General features: G+C 43.6%; 1 protein-coding gene across 2 annotated transcripts in view; it reads right to left on the reverse strand.

The window, feature by feature from the left end:
* Window positions 1-20,150, reverse strand: part of fam114a1 (family with sequence similarity 114 member A1) — a 55,908-nt gene that overhangs the window by 25,148 nt on the left and 10,610 nt on the right. For both annotated transcript variants that reach the window (XM_067988847.1, XM_067988836.1), the window contains exons 5-8: window positions 15,126-15,226; window positions 13,499-13,633; window positions 6,892-7,044; window positions 469-595 (exon numbers count right to left, since the gene is read on the reverse strand). In XM_067988847.1, the coding sequence (XP_067844948.1) occupies window positions 469-595; window positions 6,892-7,044; window positions 13,499-13,633; window positions 15,126-15,226 (516 nt within the window). The remainder of the gene's footprint in view (window positions 1-468; window positions 596-6,891; window positions 7,045-13,498; window positions 13,634-15,125; window positions 15,227-20,150) is intronic.

Raw genomic sequence — 20,150 nt, forward strand, 5'->3', positions numbered from 1 at the left:
AGTGAGACTGCACCTAGGAGTTGAACTACTATGGGAATCCTCCACAGAGAATCTCAGCTGAAGATAGATAGAGATAGTTGCATTGTGATTGTTGTGTCCTATTTTTAGGTAAGGCAGATGCATGACAGAAAGTAGTGAGATATCCTCTTACCGCTGTGAAATGTTGATGCTTTGCTGATTTTGAAGTCTGTCATAAATAAAGCTTAAAGTGATTTTAATATACATAAATGTATTCATGTCTGATTTGACAGGCTCGAACCCAAATTATATCTAGGGCCACAGCCCAAGGAATCCAGAATTCCTAGACCAGCTAGTCTGAAGGTTAAAATTCCCTATGAAAGCAAAATTTAAAATCCTTCAATTGTAATTACAGCATAATTGCCATTTCTGATTAACTTTCTAAAGCTGACTCTTATCATCACCTTTTGATAAACTGAGCAGAGGGACATTAGTATCACATTAGCATACCTTTCTCCTCTACTTGCTCTTGCTCTGTATTTAATTCTTTCAGTAAGAAGACATCTTTAATACTGATCAGGTCCTTTTTCAGGGTCTCCAATTCTTCTCCTGTGAGGGACATTAAAACTGATTGAACCTAGAAAAAGAGAGACCAGTTTTCAATAAAGTGATCTAAAGATAATAAAACCATACACTTGGATCACAATTATTTATACAACACTTTTTATATGCAGTACTAGTAAGGGAGAAAACAATACTGTGGAACCCCTCCCCAAGGTCATGGTGCTCTATTGTTTCTTTAAAGGGATCATGGCAATGTCTACAGATTTATAAATAATATCCCACTCTGGAGTAGCAACTGCTCAAATACATCAAATAAAGAACTGGTAGATGAAACTCAAGTGGCAAAATTAACATTGAGAATTAAATAGGGGGGAAAAAATCTAACCTAAGCATCAAAGAAAGTTCTACCCCAAAAGGAGAATGTTTCAGTTTAATTATGTCAACATTCTAGATCTAGAGGGCATTGTTGCAGGATAAGATGTTGGCCATTTAAGACTGAGATGAGAAGGAATTTCTTCACTCAGATGGCTGTGAATCTTTGGAATTCTCTACCCCAGAGCGCTGTGGATGCTGAGTTGTTGAGTATATTCAAGGCTGAGATAGATAGATAGATTTTTGGACTCTTGGGGAATTAAGGGATATGGGGATCAGGCAGGAAAGTGGAGTTGAGGTTGAAGATCAGCCATGATCTGATTGAATGGCGGTGCAGGCTTGAGGGGCCGTATGACCTACTCCTGCTCCTATTTCTTATGTTCTTATGTTCAATCCTTCCCATTTCTGAAGACAAGATCTGAATATTCTTAAACCCCTTGTCCTGCATTGTGCAGTCTTTCTACTGACCAGATCACTGGTCCAAGAATGTTAGGAAATATTTCACTGAAGCAATAAGCACCAATTGCAGTTGCCGCTTTTCCTAGTACCTATCTGGCACCTACATTCATCTTCACTCATCTCCATTTCTTTCCATAAAAAATCTGAGTAAGTTCCGTCTGACCAGTTCAGAGGTTGAAAAGAACATGAGAAAAAATTAAAATTATAGGAATAAAATGTAACAAGTACCAAGTACTCAGCTGAATATAAATGAAAGAAAAAATGAAAATTAGCGAGGAAAAGAAATTAAGCCAATTAGTATCGAAGAAGAATAATAGTAAAGAAAAACAAATTGGAAAATAATAAAAAGTAGCAAAGAATGAGGACACAAAAGAGAGAAATGAGAAAAGAGTAAAGTTGAAAGAAGAAAATCAATTTCTGAAGATTCTCCAGAAAAATCTATTTGCTTTCTCCCTATTTATTTGAAAAAATCCAATAGCTTTCTTCAGGGAGTGAAAAAAATAACATTCAACTTTGCATCTTGCTACCTTTGTGATTCTAAGTGTTACAAAAGGATTTGTATAACATAAATGTCCCCACGAGTCATACAAAAAAAAACACTCCACGGTCATCTCACATTACTCTTCTGGCTTACATTACAGGCTTATTGTACATTTGTTACCATACATGTGTTAACATAGAGACATAGAAAATAGGAGCAGCGCCTGGCCATTCGGCCTTCGAGCCTGCTCTGCCATTCAGTATGATCATGGCTGATCCTCTATCTCAATACTATATTCCCGCTCTCTCCCCATACCCCTTGATGCCTTTTGTGTCTAGAAATCTATCTATCTCCTTCTTAAGTATATAAAGTGACTTGGCCGCCACAGACTTCTGTGGTAGAGAATTCCACAGGTTCACCACCCTCTGAGTGAAGAAATTTCTCCTCATCTCAGTCCTAAATGTCCTACCCCATATCCTGAGACTGTGACCCCTCGTTCTTGACCCCCCCCAGCCAGAAGAAACGTCCTCCCTGCATCCAGTCTGTCTAGCCCTGTCAGAATTTTATACGTTTCAATGAGATCCCCTCTCATTCTTCTAAACTCTAGTGAATACAGGCCGAGTCGACCCGATCTCTCCTTATACGACAGTCCTGCCATCCCAGGAATCAGTCTGGTGAACCTTCGCTGCACTCCCTCAACGGCAAGTATATCCTTTCTTAGGTAAGGAGACCAAAACTGCACACAATACTCCAGGTGTGGTCGGACCAAGGCCCTGTATGACTGCAGTAAGACATCCTTGCTCCTGTACTCAAATCCTCTTGCAATGAAGGCCAACATACCATTCACCTTCCTAATTGCTTGTTGCACCTGCATGTTTGCTTTCAGTGACTAGTGTACAAGGGCACCCAAGTCCCTTTGTATATCAACATTTCCCAATCTAACACTATTTAAATAATACTCTGTCTTTCTGTTTTTCCTTCCGAAGTGGCTAACTTCACATTTATCCAAGTTATACTGCATCTGCCATGTATTTGCCCACTCATTCAACTTGTCTAAATCGCCCTGAAGCATCTTTACATCCTCCTCACAACTCACAATCCCACCTAGTTTTGTGTCATCAGCAAACTTGGAAATATTACATTTGGTTCCCTCATCCAAATCTTTGACATATATTGTGAATAGCTGGGGCCCAAGCACTGATCCCTGTGGTACCCCACTAGTCATCGCCTGCCACCCCAAAAAAGACCCATTTATTCCTACTCTGTTTCCTGTCTGTTAACCAATTTTCAATCTATGCCAGTATATTACCCCCAATCCCATGTGCTTTAATTATGCACACTAACCTCTTTGTGGGACTTTATCAAAGGCCTTCTGAAAATTAATTTTAATTTAATAAATTAATTTTGTTAAAGTTCTATCATCGTACCATGCACTCTGCTGTTGAGTACTTGACATTACGTTTCACTTTAAATTCTTATTTTGAACATTGCTAAATATTCTGAGGTATGAGTATGCATGAGATGTAATGATAGATCTGTAAGGTTGTGTGAATGCTTTACATGGACAAGCGATAAATGTGGAACAGGATCACAGACACAATTCGGGACACAGAATCTTGGACCATCTACCAGGTACAAATATTGTCGGCTAGCCTAACTTTACCAGATTCCTTATGGTATGCAGTCTTCTCCTACACTTGTTCCCATCTCTTACGGGTACTATACACAGCACTGAATGGCTGATATCTCCTGTCAGGCATGATGCACCGCCGTCCTCTTGCGGAGGGTGCTCTGGAGATTTAAACGGGTCAACCCAACTGTCACCCCCTCATGCAAAAGATGTCCACTTCAAAATGGGGGTTGGGATCAGCACTGCTCCCCTACTTGTCCACAGACTCCATTTGTCTCCACAATGGGTTTTGTATCCTTTCATTCTCAGATGTTAATTATTTGCTCCCTATACAGCTTTTGCAAAGGTGAAAATTTCACATAATTTCTGAGCCTTTAAAAATGCTTCCACATCTTTTTATTCCCATAGGCAACCAATTAGATTTAAGTGACCACATTTTTCTAATTTTGAAATGTAGTTCATCAAGACTGAATGCTCACAATATTCTGTGGTGCCCCCTTCATCTCACTTCCCGCACTAAGCTCAAACTGCACAGGGAGTGCAAAATAACAATATTTTTGAAATGGCCTTGCTGCATCATTCTTCTGCCAGTGCACAATTTGAACCTTGCAAAGAAGTCCTTTCACTTTTAGCTGGGATCATTGTATTGGTCCTTAGATGCTTTGTTTATAAACAGTTTATGGAATCATTAAAATTAATGCAAGGAGAGAAATATCACTATTGTCATAAATTCCTCTGGAACATAGGAACAGGCGTAGGCCAATCAGCTCCTTGAGCCTGTTCCGGCATTCAATTAGATCATGGCTGATCTGTACCTTAACTCCATCTACCCGCCTTGGTTCCATAGCCCTTAATACTCTTGCCTAACAAAAATCTATCAATCTCAGTTTTGAAATTTTCAATTGACCCCTGGCCTCAACAGCTTTTTGGGGGAGAGAGTTCCAGATTTCCACTACCCTTTGTGTGAAGAAGCACTTTCTGACATCACCCCTGAATGGCCTAATTCTAATTTTAAGGCAATGCCCCCTTGTTCTGGACTCCTCCACGAGAGGAACTAGGGTACATAGAGAAAAACTATCAACAAAGTAGAAAAGTCACCCGGTCCAGATGGGATGCATCCTAAGTTACTGAGGGAAGTAATGGTGGTAATTGCGGAGACTCTGGCCACGAACTTCCAATCCTATATAGGAGTGGTGTCAGAGGACTGAAGGATTGCAAATGTTACATCACTGTTCAAAAAAAGGAGAGAGGGATAAACCCGGCAACTACAGGCCAGTCAGCCTAACGTTGGGGAAACTTTTAGAGACAATAATCCGGGTCAAAATTAATTGGCACATGGAAAAATATGGGTTAATAAATGAAAGCCAGCACGGATTTGTTAAAGGCAAGTCTTGTTTGACTAACTTGATTGAGTTCTTTAATGAGGTAACGGAGAGGGTTGATGAGGGTAGTGCGATTGATGTTGTGTACACGGACTTTCAAAAGGTGTTTGATAAAGTACCACATAATAGGCTTGTTAGCAAAATTGAAGCCCATGGGCTTAAAGGGACAGTGGCAGCATGGATACGCAATTGGATAAGGGACAGAAAGCAGAGAGTAGTGGTGAAAGGTTGTTTTTCAGACTGGAGGGAAGTATACAGTGGTGTTTCCCAGGGGTCAGTGTTGGGACCACTGCTCTTTTTGATATATATTAATGACCTGGACTTGTGTATAGAGGGCATCATTTCGAAGTCTGCAGATGGCAAGAAACTCGGAAATGTAGTAAACAGCAAGGAGGCTAGTAACAGACTTCAGGAGGACAAAGACAGACTGGTGAAATGGGTAAACACATGGCAGATGAAATTTAATGCAGAGAAGTGTGAAGTGATTCATTTTGGTAGGAAGAATGAGGAGAGGCATTATAAACTAAATGGCACAATTTTAAAGGGGGTACAGGAACAAAGAGACGTGGGGGTGCACATACACAAATCTTTGAAGGTGACAGGACAAGTTGAAAAGGCTGTTAAAAAGGCATAAAGGATCTAGGCCCCAACTGGAGTATTGCGGCCAATTGTGGCACACTTTAGGCCGTAGAGAGGGTGCAGAGGAGATTTACTGGAATGGTACCAGGGATGAAAGACTTCAGATACATGGAGAGACTAGAGAAACTGGGGTTGTTCTCCTTAGAGCAGAGAAGGTTACGGGGAGATTTGATAGAAGTGTTCAAAATCATGAAGGGTTTTGATAGAGTAAATAAGGAGAAACTGTTTCCAGGGGCAGAAGGGTCAGTAACCAGAGGACACAGATTTAGGGTAATTGGCAAAAGAACCAGAGGTGACATGAGAAAAAATAATGTTACGCAGTGAGCTGTTATGATCTGGAATGTACTGCTTGAAAGGGTGGTAGAAACTGATTCAATAATAACTTTCAAAAGGGATTTGGATAAATGCTTGAAGGGAAAAAATTGCAGGGCTATGGGACTAATTGGATAGCTTTCAAAGAGCCAGCACAGGCATGATGGGCTGAATGGCCTCCTTCTGTGCTATATCATTCTATGATTCAACTCCTTTGATCATCCCAAGCACGTCAATTAGATCACCCCTTAATCTTCTACATTCATGGGAATACAAACCTAGTCTATGCAATCTATCCTCATAATTTAACCCTTTTAGCCCCAGTATCGTTCGGATGAATCTGCTGCACCCCTCCTAGGCCAATATATCCTTCCTGAGGTGCGTGCCTAGAACTGAACACAGTAAATGGGATCTAACCAGAGCTCTGTACAGCTGCAACATAACATCCACCCCTTTATATTCCAGCCCCCTTGAGATAAAGGCCAACATTCCATTAACCTTTTAAATCAATTTTTGTACCTGTCCGCTAGCTTTAGTGATTTCTGTACTTGGACCCCTAAATATCTTTATTCCTAGCTTCTTGCTATTTAGAAAATACTCTGATCTGATCTATCTTCCAAAATGAATGACCTCACAATTTCCCACATTTAATTCTATGTGCCACAGTTTTGCCCACTCACTTAATCGATCAATGTCCCTTTGCAACTTTCTGCTCCCGACTACACTATTTACTGTGCCACAACTTAGTGTCAGTAAATTAGATATATGGCTCTCTATTCCTTCATTCAAGTCATTTATAAACATAGTGAAAAGCTGAGGCCCCAGTACAGATCCCTGGGGAACACCACTAGTCATATCCTGACAATTTGAGTACATACCCATTATTCCTACTCTCTGTCTCCTACCTCCTAACCAATTCCCTATACAAGCCAATAGGTTACCTCCAATTCCTGTGTTCAATTTACTCATGGCAGACATTGGCAACAAACTCAGTCAAAGAATAAAGTATGAGAAAGAGTGAGATAACTAGATAAAGAACATGAAAAAGAAAGAAAGAGAAAAAGACAATGAGAGAGAAACTTTTCAATACTCACTTTTATTTCACTCTCATTGGACAGAATTTCCAAAGCTTCTAAATGAGAAAGTCCTTGGAAGTCATCAAACAACATCCCATAGTGAGCAGTCTTCTCGAAAGTAATTTGATGAGAAAGTCGTTGCTTCTCCTTTTCTTTTGCTTCTCTTAACATCTATTTGGAAAAATTAAATATGTTTAGACTTAGCTCATCCCTATAATACTAGTTTTTTGAACTATATTCTACAGATGTGAATAATGTAGTCGGCATTGACGTAGGCAGTGAAATGTGCACATCTTATATGGCGGTGGGGGAGGCAAGTCGGAGACCGCGGAGGCGGGGGGGGGCAAGTCGGCGACCGCGGAGGGGGGGGCAAGTCGGCGACCGCGGAGGGGGGGGCAAGTCGGCGACCGCGGGTGGGAGTCGGAGATCGCTGCGGGGGGGGTCGTCAGAGATCGCGGGTCGCTGGGGGGGGGGGGGGGGGGGGGGTTTCGGTCGGTAAGAGATAAGAACTAGTAAAGGCAAGAAGTCACTTGTGGGAGTAGTTTATAGGCCCCGACAGTAACCATGCTGTAGGACAGGGTGTACAGGAAGAAATAATGGGGGCATGTGAGAAAGGAATAGCGATAATCATGGGTGATTTTAATCTACATATAGATTGGAAGAATCTGATTGGCAAAGGTAGCCTGGAAGATGAGTTCATAGAGTGCTTTCGGGACAGTTTCTTAGAGCAGCATGTTCTAGAGCCAACCAGAGATCAGGCTATTCTAGATCTGGTAATGTGTAATGAGACAGGATTAATTAATGACCTCATTTTAAAGGAGCATCGAGGTAGCAGTGGTCACAATATGATTGAATTTCGCATTCAGTTTGAGGGAGAGAAGAGCAAGTCTAAGTCTCGTGTTTTAAACTTAAATAAGGGCAATTATGAGGGCATGAAGACATAGCTGGCTAAAGTGAACTGGGAAATTAGGTTAAGGGATAGGTCAGTAGAGATGCAGTGGCAGATATTTAATGAGATATTTCATAACACTCAGCAAAGATACATTCCAGTGAGAAAGGAAGTCTCTAGGGGAAGGACGTACCATCTGTGGCTAACTAAGGATGTTAAAGATAGTATCAAATTGAAAGAAAAAGCATACAATTTTGCGAAGATTGGTGGCAGGTCAGAAGAGTGGACAGAATATAAAAATCAGCAAAGAATGACTAAAAGAATAATTATAAACAATTTTACAACACCAAGTTATAGTCCAGCAATTTTATTTTAAATTCACAAGCTTTCGGAGACTTCCTCCTTAGCTTGTGAATTTAAAATAAAATTGCTGGACTATAACTTGGTGTTGTAAAATTGTTTACAATTGTCAACCCCAGTCCATCACCGGCATCTCCACATCATAAAAGAATAATGAGGGAGAAATTAGAGTATGAGAGAAAGCTAGCTAGAAATATAAAAAAAGATAGTAAGAGTTTCTACAGGTATTTAAAAAGGAAAAGAATAAGTAAAGTGAGCGTTGGTCCTCTAGAGAGAGTTGGGGAATTAATAATGGAGAATAAGGACATGGCGGATGAATTGAACAGATATTTTGAGTCCGTCTTCGCTGTAGAGGATACAAATAACATGCCAGAAATAATTGTGAATCAAGAGGTGAAAGGGAGGGAGGAACTTAAAACATTTACAATCACCAGGGTAAGGGTTTTGAAAAAAATATTAGAACTAAAAGCTGACAAGTCCCCAGGTCCTAACGGACTTCATCCTGGGGTCTTAAAAGAAGTGGCTGCAGAGACAGTAGATGCATTGGTATTAATTTTCCAAAATTCCCTAGATTCTGGAAGGGTCCCATCAGATTGGAAAATAGCAAATGTAACTCCTCTGCTCAAGAAAGGAGGGAGACAGAAAGCAGGACACTACAGGCCAGTTAGCTTAACACCTGTCATAGGGAAAATGCTAGAATCTATTATTAAGGAGGTTATAGCAGGGCACTTAGAAAATCTCAATGCAATCAGGCAGAGTCAACACGGCTTTGTGAAAGGGAAATCGTGTTTGATTAATTTATTAGAGTTCTTTGAGGAAGTAACAAGCAACATGGATAAAGGGGATCCTGTGGATGTGGTGTACTTGGATTTCCAGAAGGTTATTGACAAGGTGCCACATCAAAGGCTACTACACAAAATAAGAGCGCATGGTGTAGGGGGTAACATATTAGCATGGATAAAGGATTGGTTAGCTAATAGGAAACAGAGAGTAGGCATAAATGGGTCATTTTCAGGTTGGCAAGATGTAACGAGTGGAGTGCCACAGGGATCAGTGCTTGGGCCTCAACTATTTACAATCTATATCAATGACTTGGATGAAGGGACCGAATGTTTGGTTGCTAAATTTGCTGATGATACAAAGGTTGGTGGGAAAGTAAGTTGTCAAGAGGACATAAGAGGCTCGATTTTCGGACCCCCGAGCTGGAGGGTTCGTGGCGGGGGAGGGGGCTCCGAAAATCTGGGATTCCCGGGGCGGGTCCGGAGCCCGGCTCCAACCCGCCCACTTCTAGGTTCCCCAGTGACGCGCTTAGATGTGCGCGCAGCCCCCGCATGCGGGACTCCCGCCGGCAATTAAAGCCGCGGGATGCCACTTAAGGTAATTATTTAGATACTTCACGTCGTTAGCAGACCTGATTGACATGATATTTTAGGAGGGGTGGGATTTTCATCGCAACTGAGACTGTTTCCTGTACTGGGGGAAACACTCCCAGTTGAAATGGACGTGTTGCAACCATCAGCCTGTGGCAGCTGCAAAGGTCCATTTGACAGGTGGGGGGGGGGGCGGGGGGGACCCTCACTCATTGCAGGAGGCCACTCTGTCACTTTGGACAAAGTTTGGCCTCGACCACCCTCCTCCTAACAATAAAATTCACAAACTTGCACACTTACCCCGGTGGGCAGACACATTTACCTACCTTGCGGACCCCCTCAAACGTACATCTTCCGGGTGGGGGCCGCCGTAGCTGCAGTCATGACCTCCTCGGAGGACGAACAGCATCACCAGCCTTGCCGGCCACGCCGTCCACCTCTGACACGTGGAGGTCCACAACATATGGCTGTGACACATCCACCTACACAGCAGGAGGGAGGGCAACCGCAGAGAGAGATGCGTCACAGAAGGCACTACCCTCGTCACAAGGTCTACAGACCGAGGCTCAGCTTCCTGGACCTCTCTGAGCAGCAGTGCATACGGAGGCTCAGAGTCACTCGACATGTACACGTGGACATCTGCAGCCTCCTTCATGCCGAGCTGCTCCCGGCTGGCCCGAGCACCATCTTCTCACCTGTCGCTGTCAAAGTCATCACTGCCCTCAACAACTTCTCCTTCGCATCCTTCCAGGGTGCCACAGGGGACATCGCCGACGTCTCTCAGTCGTCTGCACAAAAGAGCCCTGCAAATGCACCTACACCCACTCTGCAGTGACACAATGGGTGGCATCAGTTGTGGCTCTTCATTGAGATCCTCAGAAAAGGGCATGATTGCACAAACCAGACAAGATTCACAAAGACGTGGCAGTAGTGGTGACAATATAATGTGTAATGTGAGTTGATCAGAAATCAAATATAAGTAAAAACCATGACAAATCCTCAAACACCCTTGTGCATCCCCTTCATGCAAACAACACGTTTGCCTTACGCTTCCTACTGCACATATGTGATGCATGCCCTGTGGCTGCAGCACAGGTAGTGGCAGGTTGAGTGAGGCTGACCATGAAAGAGATGCATGAGAGGGTGAGTATGAGATAGAGCCATGAGATTGTATGAGGATGGGTTGAGTGGTAGTGACGGGATGAGTACTGGCGAGGTAAGTAAGTGCAGGTAAGATGAGGATGAGGTTTGAGTGGGTATGAGGGGTGATGTGATAGAGTAGTATTGGCAGTGCAGAAGGAGATGTGGGATGGGGGCGGTTATGTGGCAGACGGAGTGTAGGGGAATGAGTAAGTGTACTCACTTTGACTGACCAACTTAGGTAATTGAAGCGCCTCCTGCACTGTATGCAGGTGCGCGATGTGTTGGTGGTGCAGGTGACCTTCTCTGCCACCTCGAGCCAGGCCTTCTTGGAGCCAGAGGCAGGCCACTTCCTCCCGCCCGCTGGGGAGAAGATCTCTGTCCTCTCCCTCCTCCTCACCCCATCCAATAAAGACCTGGAGTGAGGCATCATTAAACCTGGGAGCAGCCTTCCCCCTGGGCTGCTCCATGCTGTAATTTTGCCTATTTTCCGTGGCATCAGTCAGTGGAGGACTGCCCCTTTAAATAGGGCTCCTCCAGCTGACAGCCTATGATGCGCCTGCGCAGTCCGCCCGCTGCGCAGCTATCCAGCGTGAAACCCGGAAGCAAAGCGAAGTACCTTCAAGCAAGCTGCGATTGCGTGCGGAGCACCCCGATTTCACTGGACGCGTTACCCACGTGCCCAGTCGACCCCCCCACTGCCAACCCGCCTCCCTCCTAATATCGGGCCCAAGGAGTCTGCAAAGGGATATAGATAGGTTAAGTGAGTGGGCAAAAATTTGGCAGATGGAGTATAATGTGGGAAGATGTGAACTTGTCCACTTTGGCAGGAGGAATAGAAAAGCAGTAGGTTATTTATGTGGAGAGAGATTGCAGAACTCTGAGGTACAGAGGGATCTGGGTGTCCTAGTACACGAATCACAAAAAGTTAGTATGCAGGTGCAGCAAGTGATTAGGAAGGCAAATGGAATGTTGTCATTTATTGCAAGGGGAATGGAATATGAAAGTAGAGATGTTTTGCTACAGTTGTACAGGGCATTGGTGAGACCACATCTAGAATACTGTGTGCAGTTTTGGTCTCCTTATTTAAGAAAGGACATAATTGCTTTGGAGGTGGTTCAGAGAAGGTGCACTCGACTGATTCCTGGGATGAGGGGGTTATCTTATAAGGAAAGGTTGGACAAGTTGGGCCTGTATGTACTGGAGTTTAGAAGAATGAGAGGTGATCTTATTGAAACATATAAGATCCTGAGGGGACTAGAAGGGGTAGATGCTGAGAGGATGTTTCCCCTTGTGGGAGAGACTAGAACTAGGGGCCACAGTTTAAAAATAAGGGGTCTCCCATTCAAGATGGAGATGAGGAGAAATTTTTTCTCTCAGAGGGTCGTGAGTCTGTGGAACTCCACTCCCCAGAGAGTGGTGGAGGCAGGGTTATTGAATATTTTTAAGGCTGATTTAGATAGATTCCTGATTAACAAGGGAGTCAGAGGTTATAGTAGGTAGACGGGAAAGTAGGGTTGAGGTTGCAATCAGATCAGCCATGGTCTTATGAAATGGCAGAGCAGGCTCAAGGGGCCTAATGGCCTACACCTGCCCCTAATTTGTATGAGGAGAGATTGAGTAGAATGGGCCTATATTCTCTGGTGTGTGGAAGAATGAGAGGTGATCTCATGGAAACGTAGAAAATTCTTAGAAGACTTGACCAGGTAGATGCTGAGAGGCTGTTTCCCCGGGTTAGAGAGTCTAGAACTAGGGGTCATTGGCTCAAGATAAGGGGTCAGCCATTTCGGACCAGGGTGAGGAAAATTTCTTCACTCAGAGGGTTGTGAATCTTTGGAATTCTCTACCCCAGACAGCTGTGAACACTCAGTCATTGAGTATATTCAAGATTGAGATCGATAGATTTTTGGGCAAGAAGGGAATCAAGGGATATGAGGATAGGGCGGGAAAGTGGAGTTGAGGTAGAAGATCAGCCATTGATCTTATTGAATGGCGGAGCAGGCTCGAGGGGCTGTATGGCCTACTCCTGCTCATAGTTCTTATGTTCATTAATCGTTCCACCATTGGCGGCCATGCCTTCAGCTGCCTAGGCCCTAAGCTTTGGAATTCCCTCCCTAAACCTATCCGCATCTCTCTCCTCCTTTTAGACGCTTCTTAAAACCTACCTCTTTGACCAAGCTTTTGGTCACCTGTCCTAATATCTTCTTATGTGGCTCGGTGTCAAATTTTGTTTGATAATCACTCCTGTGAAGTGCCTTGGGATGTTTTACTACGTTAAAAGCACTATATAAATTCAAGTTGTTGTTGTGTCATCATTTGAAGGCCTCATAAAATTGGATTTTTTTTTGATGAGGGCAACATTCCCTTTTCTTCCTCAGTTATTATCCTCCCCTTTCTTGGTATCTCTGCACCTTCTACCACCAATATCCAAGACGTTAGTAGGAGGTGACTTACTTTCATTCATCACTGATGTTCTGAAAAGTAGGTGCGTGAGACTCCAACTTCCTGCTCTGAGAATTGCCTTGCCTCCACGTGCAATTGTGGACCTCAACAAATGAAACATTGCAGGCACATAAGCATGTTTCATCATTCTATGGCACAGCACATTGGTTCTCCCACACGCTGTGCCACGTACCACTCAGTACCCTATTTTATAAAGTGATCAATTCACACGTATATATATATATATATATATATATATATAAAAAACATATATACACGAGTACTAAAACAACTGACAAATTTCTAAAGTGACCGCAGGTGCCCTTATCGAGACCAATAAAAAAAATGAAGTTATTTTATGCTGGAGTAAAAATGCTACTGTAGTTCTTTAAAATGCAATTATTGTGAGGTGCATTCTCAATACCTGGGACAAGGTAGCAGTTCGATGTATTAATATCTTTGTTTTCTTGAATCCAGGGTCACTTTCTGCAAGGACATTCATGGTCTTCTTGCCAATAAATTCTAATGCATCCAAGCCACCTGTGATCACAGTCTTACCCTGCACAGAAACCACAGGAAGCAAAATGCAGCATTTATAATTGTTCACCATTTTTACAATTGGTAAATTACTCCATACATCTTACCACGTACACCATACATGTCCATCAGACCGCCATCAATTTATAAATCCTCTTACATTAGTGGGCCCTTTCCAGAACAACTGGGCAACAGGAAAATCGGGCTAAGTGGAAGCTAGTATTGCCTGATGTGTTTGAGTATGTTTTCCCCCTTTTCAGTTGGGCTGCTATGTGAAGTACTATGCAGTAGGTTAAAAAAACTGAAGCTGGACCAGTTCATCCTTCTGCAATCACACCAACTGCCACCAAATCAATCTAGCAGTGGCATAAACGCATGCCAGGGACATGTCAATAGACTAACATTTTGCCCTTTTTAACAGAGCATTGTAGCAAGCGGCATCGTCATGGGGGGGGGGGGGTGCAGGGAGAGATGGAATTAGTGAAAATCAAGACAAAAATATATAAGGAGATATATCCTTTGAGGAGGGATTGAATAGAATGGGCCTATATTCTCTTGACTTTAGAAGACTGAGAGGTGAGCTCATATAAAATTCTTAGAGGGCTTGACAGGGTAGATGCTGAGAAGCTGTTTCCCCTGACTGGAGAGTCTAGAACTAGGGGTCATAGTCTCAGGATAAGTGGTCGGCCATTTAGGACTGAGATGAGGAAAAATTTCTTCACTCAGAGGGTTGTGAATCTTTGGAATTCTCTATCCCAGAGGGCTGTGAATGCTCAAACTGAGATCAATAGATTTTTGGACACTAAGGGAATCAAGGGATATGGGAATAGGGTGGATAAGTGGAGTTGAGGAAGAAGATCAGCCATGATCTTATTGAACAGCAGAGCAGGCTCGAGGGGCCATATGGCCCACTCTTGCTCCTCTTATTTATGTTCTTATAAAAACATTAAAAGGGTCAACTGGGTATCTGTCATGCGTGGAGACCCATCACCACGTTTAAGAGTCTCTGTACAAACTACTGAGAAATCTACACTGGTAGAGTTTGTTTGCTTGATATGGATTGCATACATTCTTCCCATAGGGACATACATCACTTAAGTTTAGGGAGCATTGGCACAGGCTGGCAGAGCCAAGTCACAGGGATGCCCCAATGTGCACAGGGCTGCTGCTGGAGTTTAATCAGCTAAAACAGCATAGAGCACTGGAAAGCATCCTTCTGTTTGTCCAGCCTGGGCTACCCATTATGGATTTGGCTTGCAGGATTATCTGGAGTTAAATGAGATGCTTCTCAATTCCAAGTGACACGTATACCACCCCCCCACCAAAACCTCGTTAATGAGCCAGACTTGCTGGTCAATCATCCACAGTGCCTGGTAATACTGCAGATCTCCTTGGTTTAGGGATCAGATTAAACTTTTAATTTACTATACTAGAAGTTCTTGATTGAAAAAAGAAACAAAGCTTGTATGAAAATCATAATAAAGTGGGCTGCCCCTGCCAATTATTTTACTTACTGTGCTTTGAACAACATTAGAAATTGTTGACAACATGCCACGAGATCCAGCAGTGGGGGAAGAGGGTGGAACATCTACAGGATAGGTTTCTTCCGGTGGATCTGCCCAGAAAATTAAAAGTACTTTACTAAGGACATATCATATCTCAGTTATTAGGGAACTTAAAGCTGCTCAATTCCATCAATTTCCTTAAACTATTTTCCACAATAAACCCAATGGAAAAATAGAAATCATCCTCTAATCCTTTTTGCTGCATCTCGTAAGCTAAAGAAAAATTTGTCGATTTTTTTCAGAAAGAATTAAATAAATAAAATTGGAATGCTCATTCAACTTTAAATGTTGAGAATAATCCTTCATTTTTAAAAAATAAGTTGCGGAAGTGGATGGACCATCATTTTAAATAAACTTCATGCTCCTGAAGTCTCATTACCATCTATAAATGAATGGTTGGGTCAAAAACCTAAATCTACAAAGTAATGCTTAAATTTATTAATTTTACTAAAAGATAGGATTACAAAATCTCAATCAATCTTGCTATAACTATGGAGAAAACTTAAAATATCAGTTCACTGAACTAGATATATATAGTGGTTAGGATCTTTACCCATTTTTCTACAATCTTTAAATGTCTTCTAAATCATTTTAACAAATTTGTTAACCCTAAACTTTTATAGTTTTGTTTACAAGGTGGAGGAGGTGACAAAAAATGAAAATGATCAAACTGTATTAAGATCATAGAAGCACCACTGCTGTTAGAGGCAAAGATGGTGTTGGGACCTGGTGGAGTGGAGCTTCCTATTTAAGAGATTTGCCTTCAGAAATGCATTCAGAAGTGGGTCAACATTTTTCACACCCACCCACAAGCTCTAAACACCAATAGTCCTAACTCTACTATGTTTCCTTCCACTGAGGCACTAGCCAGGCTGCCCCTTACCCACCTGGCTACAGAGCCTCTGACAGCAATCATAAAAGTGAGCCCCAGTGCCCAAGCATCTTTACACATCAAGCAATACCTTTATACACCAGCGGCATACTGTTATACAAAATAAACTGTACCACCTCCCTCCCCAACTTCCAAACAAACAGGAAGTTTGGTTGATTGTAGGAATACAAATCTACTTTCAAAGGCAAAGGGCAAGCTCCTTGTTTAGAATATCTCAGGGATAGTCAACATGGCTTTGTCAAGGGAAGATCATGTCTGACTAATTTGATTGAATTTTTTGAGGGGGTGACTAGGCGTGTGGATGAGGGTAACGCAGTGGATGTGGTATACATGGATTTCAGTAAGGCCTTCGATAAAGTCCCGCACAGGAGACTGGTCAAGAAGGTACGAGCCCATGGAATCCAGGGTGCCTTGGCACTTTGGATACAAAACTGGCTTCGTGGCAGAAGGCAGAGGGTGATGGTCGAAGGTTGTTTTTGTGACTGGAAGCCTGTGGCCAGTGGGGTACCACAGGGATCGGTGCTGGGTCCCTTGCTGTTTGTGGTCTACATTAATGACTTGGATATGAATGTAAAAGGTATGATCAGTAAGTTCGCTGATGATACAAAAATTGGTAGGGTGGTAAATAGCGAGGAGGATAGCCTCAGTCTGCAGGACGATATAGATGGGTTGGTCAGATGGGCGGAACAGTGGCAAATGGAATTTAACCCGGAAAAGTGCGAGGTGATGCACTTTGGAGGGACTAACAAGGCAAGGGAATACACAATGAATGGGAGGACCCTAGGCAAGACAGAGGGTCAGAGGGATCTTGGTGTGCAAGTTCACAGATCCCTGAAGGCGGCGGAACAGGTAGATAAGGTGGTAAAGAAGGTATATGGGATACTTGCCTTTATTAGCCGAGGCATAGAATATAAGAGCAAGGAGGTTATGATGGAGCTGTATAAAACACTGGTTAGGCCACAGCTGGAGTACTGTGTGCAGTTCTGGTCGCCACACTACAGGAAGGATGTGATCGCTTTGGAGAGGGTGCAGAGGAGATTCACCAGGATGTTACCAGGGCTGGAGCGCTTCAGCTATGAAGAGAGACTGGGAAGATTGGGTTTGTTTTCCTTGGAGCAGAGGAGGCTGAGGGGGGACATGATTGAGGTGTACAAAATTATGAGGGGCACAGATAGGATGGATACTAAGGAGCTTTTTCCCTTCGTTGAGGGTACTATAACAAGGGGACATAGATTCAAGGTAAAAGGCGGGAGGTTTAGAGGGGATTTGAGAAAGAACTTTTTCACCCAGAGGGTGGTTGGAGTCTGGAACTCACTGCCTGAAAGGGTTGTGGAGGCAGGAACCCTCACAACATTCAAGAAGCATTTGGATGAGCACTTGAAATGCCATAGCATACAAGGCTACGGACCAAATGCTGGAATATGGGATTAGAGTAGACAGGGCTGATGGCCGGCGCGGACACGATGGGCCAAAGGGCCTCTATCCGTGCTGTATGACTCTATGACTCTATGACATAGTGAGATCGACCCCTTCACAGATTTGCAAGAGTTTTGAATTACCCAGGAATAACAGCAACGCCAAAATCTCAACCTCATTAAAAAAAACATTTCCTTTTTTCTGCAGAATCCACGTCAACAAGAATACGAGGAACAATCTGACCATCTCACTGGTGGAGAGTAAGCACAATTAAGATGAACATATTCCCCCATCTGCTCTACAGTTCTGCCCATGCGCAATTCAAAAATCTAAGTACATATTTTCTCAAAACTGCTTTGGACAGGGAACAGATCCCAACTAAGTCTCAAGCAAGTACAGCCCTAAGCAGGACTTTTTTTAAAATTCGTTCATGGGATGTGGGCGTCGTTGGCAAAGCCAGCATTTATTGCCCATCCCTAATTGCCCTTTAGAAGGTGGTGAGCTGCCTTCTTGAACTGCTGCAGTCCGTGTGGTGAAGGTTCTCCCACAGTGCTGTTAGGTAGGGAGTTCCAGGATTTTGTCCCAGCGACGATGAAGGGACGACGATATATTTCCAAGTCGGGATGGTGGGTGATGTGGAGGGGAACATGCAGGTGGTGTTGTTCCCATGTGCCTGCTGCCCTTGTCCTTCTAGATGGTAGAGGTCGCGGGTTTGGGAGGTGCTGTCAAAGAAGCCTTGGCGAGTTCCTGCAATGCATCCAGTGGATGGTACACACTGCAGCCACAGTGCACCGGTGGTGAAGGGAGTGAATGTTTAGGGTGGTGGATGGGGTGCCAATCAAGCGGGCTGCTTTGTCCTGGATGGTGTCGAGCTTCGAGTGTTGTTGGAGCTGCACTCATCCAGGCAAGTGAACAGTATTCCATCACACTCCTGACTTGTGCCTTGTAGATGGTGGAAAGGCTTTGCGGAGTCAGGAGGCGAGTCACTCGCCACAGAATACCCAGTCTCTGACCTGCTCTTGTAGCCACAGTATTTATATGGCTGGTCCAGTTAAGTTTCTGGTCAATGTGACCCCCAGGATGTTGATGGTGGGGGATTCTGTGATGGTAATGCCGTTGAATGTCAAGGGGAGGTGGTTAGACTCTCTCTTGTTGGAGATGGTCATTGCCTGGCACTTGTCCGAAGCGAATGTTACTTGCCACTTATCAGCCCAAGCCTGGATGTTGTCCAGGTCGTGCTGCATGCGGGCACGGACTGCTTCATTATCTGAGGCGTTGCGAATGGAACTGAACACTGTGCAATCATCAGTGAACATCCCTATTTCTGACCTTATGATGGAAGGAAGGTCATTGATGAAGCAGCTGAAGATGGTTGGGCCCAGGACACTGCCCTGAGGAACTCCTGCAGCAATGTCCTGGGGCTGAGATGATTAGCCTCCAACAACCACTACCATCTTCCTTTGTGCTAGGTATGACTCTAGCCACTGGAGAGTTTCCCCGATTCCCACTGACTTCAAATTTACTAGGGCTCCTTGGTGCCACACTCGGTCAAATGCTGCCTTGATGTCAAGGGCAGTCACTCTCACCTCAGAGAGCAGCACTTGAGAGCAGCTCTATCAAATTCAGAAACTATTATTGGGTGGCCCGCCTCTAAAGGATCTTACAGAAAATGCAGCAGACATTCAGCAGGTCAGGCAGCATCTCCACTGATGCTACCTGACCTACTAAGTGTTTCCAGAGTTTTTAGTTTTTATTTCAGTTTCCCAGCATCTGCAATATTTAGCTTTTTGTTCTAAGAAATCATTGTCGGGAATATGGCCTCCCCAAAATCCATGGCTGTGCCTGAAAGTAGATGTCTAACTCTCTCCATTCTTTGGTTCAACTTGGCCTTCAACGACCTTCAGAAATGACTGGCATCCTAGAGTGGCAGCAACACTCGGTCTGAAGGATCGTCTGCAGCTCACTGAAACAACCCAGGGTAAACCTATCCTCTTCTCCCATCTGGCAAGTCCTATCTTCCAACAGGTTCAAAACCTGGCATGAGAAAGGCATCACAAACACTAAGCCAGGTATTCAACATTGGATAGCCAATGCCCTTTGAATAACAATGGGGTTCCGTTGGGCTTAGTACTAGGTCCCTTGCTTTTTGTGATATATATTAATGATTTGGACTTAAATGTAGGGGGCATGATTAAGAAGTTTGCAGGTGATACAAAAATTGGCCGTATGGTTGATAATGAGGAGGAATGCTGTAGAATGCAGAAAGATATCAATGGACTGGTCAGGTGGGCAGAAAAGTAGCAAATGGAATTCAATCCGGAGAAGTGTGAGGTAATGCATTTGGGGAGGACAAACAAGGCAAGGGAGTGCACAATAAATGGGAGGATACTGAAAGGTGTAGAGGGACCTTGGAGTGCATGTCCACAGATCCCTGAAGGTGATAAGGTGGTTAAGAAGGCATATGGAATATTTTCCTTTATTAGCCGAGGCATAGAATATAAGAGCAGGGAAGTTATGATGGAACTGTATAATACACTGGTTAGGCCACAGCTTGAGTACTGTGTACAGTTCTAAGCACCACATTACAGGAAGTATGTAATTGCAATAGAGAGGGTACAGAGAAAATTTAAAGGATGTTGCCAGGTCTGGAGAATTTTAGCTATGAG

Source organism: Heptranchias perlo, chromosome 1, assembly GCF_035084215.1.
Source record: "Heptranchias perlo isolate sHepPer1 chromosome 1, sHepPer1.hap1, whole genome shotgun sequence".
In the NCBI taxonomy this organism is placed as follows: Eukaryota; Metazoa; Chordata; class Chondrichthyes; order Hexanchiformes; family Hexanchidae; genus Heptranchias; species Heptranchias perlo.